Raw genomic sequence first — 4350 nt, 5'->3', positions numbered from 1 at the left:
ACCCACATAAATCTTGATTCCCGCCATAATGCATGCAATGAGAAGAGCTTTCTCAATGCTTATGTCAGTCTTGTTTTTGGAAGGTGTCAATCGAGAGGTGACAAAGCTAAGCCAAAATCTTCCCTCTCGTGTGAGATCCTCGTTGAATATTTGTACAACGGGTTGATCCAAGCAGGGTTCCCCTTGGCTATCACAGAAGCTATCCAGCTACGCTCATTATCCCGATTTGCCCATTTGGTGGCATACTCAGCTATGCTCGGGCTCCAGTCAGGGAAGTAAAACTCATTGATGGTCTCACTACTACGAACACTTGCTTCCCCCGAACCAATACAGCGTCAGAGAAGACCCTATTGCATTTGTGGTGAGCAGTCCTGGAGGCTCCATACGAGGCATAAAACTCACGGACAAGTGTTTCATTATAGTCATTAGGCAGCTCAGTGAAGCCCTCCCATTTTCTTGCTTTGATGTTCTCCCATATGTGGGGGTACTACTCTTGTAACCCATTCAAACTCAATTGTTTTTCGGCCAAGATTTTTCGTTTTGTTAGCCCTTCTCTATATAGCTCCCAGGATCCTTCGACCCCAAACCTGAGCTGGAAGTCATCTCCTCGTTTCCTTCTTGCCTCAACTTGTAGGTCAATTGAGGGCAAGGTCTCCTCCTCATCAAACTGGGAGGGAAGTGTAACAGTAGGGTCCGGTCGTGAACGTTTTGCTTATTGAGCTTGACGACTGGTGGAGGCCCTTTTCTGGGAAGAGGCTGTATATTTCTTGGGAGCCATATCTGCACAGAAATGAAATGTGAGCAACATGGTAGGAAATAATAGAAAAAATACCAAAATTGAAAGTATGCGACATGAAATGCGATCGCATAACCACTATGCGCACCGCAAACCTGTCGCAAATTCTCTACCTGCTAAAATGATCTAGGTATGCGATGGATTATGCGATCGCATATCCATTATGTGGTTCGCATAACCATCGCATACTTAAATGCTTAGAAAATATAATCACAAAATGCGATCGCAAAGTCCATCACAAAGTTGGATATGCAATCGCAAATTGGCCGCAAACAGCATGTTACAAAACCAGCTAAACTGTCTCAGTATGCGGTGACTTTGCGGTCCGCATATCAATTATGCGATCGCAAAATTGCCATATTTTGTCATCTTCTTCAGCCAGTTAGGGTTCACTTTTGCGGCAAAAATGCGGATCACAATTTGATTATGCGATCCGCAAAACCCATCGTTCTCAACCTTAGAATTCAACCCTCAACCATGGCAGACCTAGTTTTTACTACCTAGCACCCCAAACATACTACCTAACCAAGAACCTCCTCACATTATGAACTGACATCCAACTACAATCAGGGAAAATAACACATGAAACAAAAACAGGAGAAACAAAAACATAATTGAAATTAAAGTTTGCAAGGATGAAATCGGGACAAGAAAAACATACCAGTGACGGATTAATGAGCACACTGGGGAGATGATTTCACAGGTGTTGCCTTACGTATTTGATTCACCAGCCGTTTTGCCTTCTCCTTTCTCTTTTTTTTTCGTTTTGTTTTGTTTCTTTCTGGTAAAAATTTTTTCTTTTTGTTTTGAAATTGTGTGAATGTTGAAGAGATGCGAGGGATTTACCTGGGAGATTTGAGATGGGTACGTCACCACATAACACATTATGCGACTGCATAAGTGTTATGCGGTGGATTCAATTTGAATTGCTTGAGGTCCAAAATGAGGTGCACTATGCGGTCGCATAATGGAAATGCGGTCCGCAAAGTGCACCTCCTTGCCGCATTCTTACCACCAATTTTTGCCAAACATACTGTCTGGGTTTGCGACCACAATGCAGTCCGCATAGTTAAAATGCGATCGCATATGTGTAGCAAACTTCCCAAGGTGATTTTTTCCCTTTCACATGCAATCTTACCCAGTTTTATAATCTTTTGAATCCCCTGCACTCTAACACACACTTTAAATTGCTTAATTAAATCTATTTAACAAAAATTAAAAATTTAAAGTACAAAAAGTGTGTTACCACACATGGGTTACTTCCCATGAAGCACTTGATTTAACGTCGGGGCACTATGAAGTTGGTGTTCCTTTGGATTCACTCATTGGTCGGGCACGGATCATTTTTGAGAGCCAACTGCTCCACTAAGTGTTTTTCTCCATCTGTACCCAAGTAGTGCTTGACTCGCTGGCCATTCACTTTGAAGGTTCGGAGCCCATACTCTGATTCTAGTTCCACAGCCCAAAAAGGAGAAATATTGACCACCTTGAAGGAACCGGACCATTTTGATTTGAGCTTGCTCGGAAACAATTTGAGCCTTGAGTTGAAGAGCAAAACCAAGTCACCCGACTTGAACTCCCTTTTCAAGATCTTTTTGTCATGGACAAACTTCATCCTTTCTTTGTACACAGCTGTACTTTCATATGCATTGAAACAGAATTCCTCCATTTCATTAAGTTGTGTTAACCTCAAATTTGCAGCTTTAGCCCAATCCAAGTTCAACCTTTTTAAAGCCCACATGGCTTTGCGCTCCAATTCTACGGGTAGATGACAAGCCTTGCCGAAGACTAACCAATAAGGAGAAGTGCCAATAGGAGCTTTGTATGCCGTACAGTACGCCCACAATGCTTCATCTAGCTTCCTTGACCAATCGGTCTTGTTTGCATTAACAGTCTTTGTTAGAATGCTCTTTATCTCCCGGTTGGAAACTTCAAATTGGCCACTTGATTGGGGATGATAAGGTGTGGCCACCTTATGCTTAACACCATATTTCTCTAGTAACCCCATGAAAGCCTTATTACAGAAATGAGACCCACCATCACTAAGAATGGCTCTAGGAGTGCCAAACTAAGTGAATATATTTTTCTTTAAGAATGTGGTCACACTTCTTGCCACGTTGTTTGGTAAGGAAATTGCTTCAACCTATTTGGACACATAGTCCACAACCACCAAGATATATTTCATCCCACTAGAGCTTACGAAGGGACCCATAAAATCAATTCCCCACACATCGAAGATTTCTATCTCCATCACAAAGTGCATTGACATTTCATGCCTCTTGGAGATTGATCCTTGACTTTGGCATTGGTCACAAGCATTGACCAGTTGATTGACATCATGATAGATCGACGGCCAATAATAACCACATTCAAGCACCTTAGCCGCCGTTTGATTTCCCCCATGGTGACCCCTAACCGGTGAGTCGTGGCATGCCTTTATAATTGGCATAATCTCTTTTTCTGGAACACACTTTCTGATGATGTTGTCAGCACAAATATGGAACAAGAATGGTTCTTCCCAATAGTATTGCCGACAATCTCTCAAACACCTCTTCTTTTGATAGGATTCAAATCCATTCGGAATAAGGTCACTTACCAAGTAGTTAGCAATATCGGCATACCAAGGAGCAAAAGTGCTAGATAGTGCCAATATGTGTTCATGCGGGAATGCATCGCTGATTTCAAGATCTCCCTTTGGCCTCCCTGCCTCTTCAAGCCTTGATAAATGATCCGCTACTTGATTTTGCGTTCCTTTGCGATCCTCGACCTCGAAGTCAAATTTCTTGCAACAACAAGACCCACCGAATCAACCTAGGCTTTGCATCCTTCTTTGCCATGAGATAGCGAAGAGCAGCATGATCTGTGTACACTATCACCTTGGATCCCAACAAATAAGCCCGGAATTTCTCAAAGGAATAGACAATGGCGAGAAGTCCTTGCTCAGCCACTGTGTAATTCATTTGCACTCCATTGAGTGTCTTGCTTGCGTAATAGACCGGGTGAAGAACCTTGTTGTGATGTTGGCCAAGCATTGCTCCAATAGCTACACCACTGGCATCACACATGAGCTCGAAAGGAAGAGACCAATCGGGTGTGATAATAATAGGTGCCGTGGTGAGCTTTTGCTTCAATTCCTCAAAGGCTTTGAGGCATTTTTCGTCAAACACAAATTTTGCATCTTTCTCAAGGAGTTTGCACATAGGATTTGCAATCTTGGAAAAATCCTTGATGAAATGCCAATAAAATACGGCATTCCCCAAGAAACTTCAAACACCTTTAACTGAAGTAGGTGGAGGAAGCTTAGAAATAATCTCGATCTTCGCCCGATCAACCTCTATGCCATGTTTTGAAATTTTATGCCCCAATACAATGCCTTCATCCACCATGAAATGGCATTTCTCCCAGTTGAGCACAAGGTTGGTCTCCTCACATCTCTTAAGCACTTGTCTAAGATTGTTGAGACAATGCTCAAAAGAGTCACCTACCACTGAAAAGTCGACCATGAAAACCTCCAGAAAATCCTCCACCATGTCGGAAAACATGGACATCATGCA

General features: G+C 42.6%; 1 protein-coding gene across 1 annotated transcript; it reads right to left on the bottom strand.

Moving 5' to 3' along the window:
- Nucleotides 1-2114: 2114 nt before the first annotated feature.
- LOC107817698 (uncharacterized) lies at nucleotides 2115-2804 on the bottom strand. The gene has a single exon (XM_075217889.1). The coding sequence runs from the start codon at nucleotides 2802-2804 to the stop codon at nucleotides 2115-2117; it is 690 nt and encodes a 229-aa protein (XP_075073990.1).
- Nucleotides 2805-4350: the final 1546 nt, after the last annotated feature.

The sequence above is a fragment of the Nicotiana tabacum genome, chromosome 1 (genome assembly GCF_000715075.1).
Source record: "Nicotiana tabacum cultivar K326 chromosome 1, ASM71507v2, whole genome shotgun sequence".
Taxonomy (NCBI): domain Eukaryota; kingdom Viridiplantae; phylum Streptophyta; class Magnoliopsida; order Solanales; family Solanaceae; genus Nicotiana; species Nicotiana tabacum.
The sequence above is the reverse complement of the archived record's forward strand: the minus strand, read 5'-3'. Positions and strand labels throughout refer to the sequence as shown.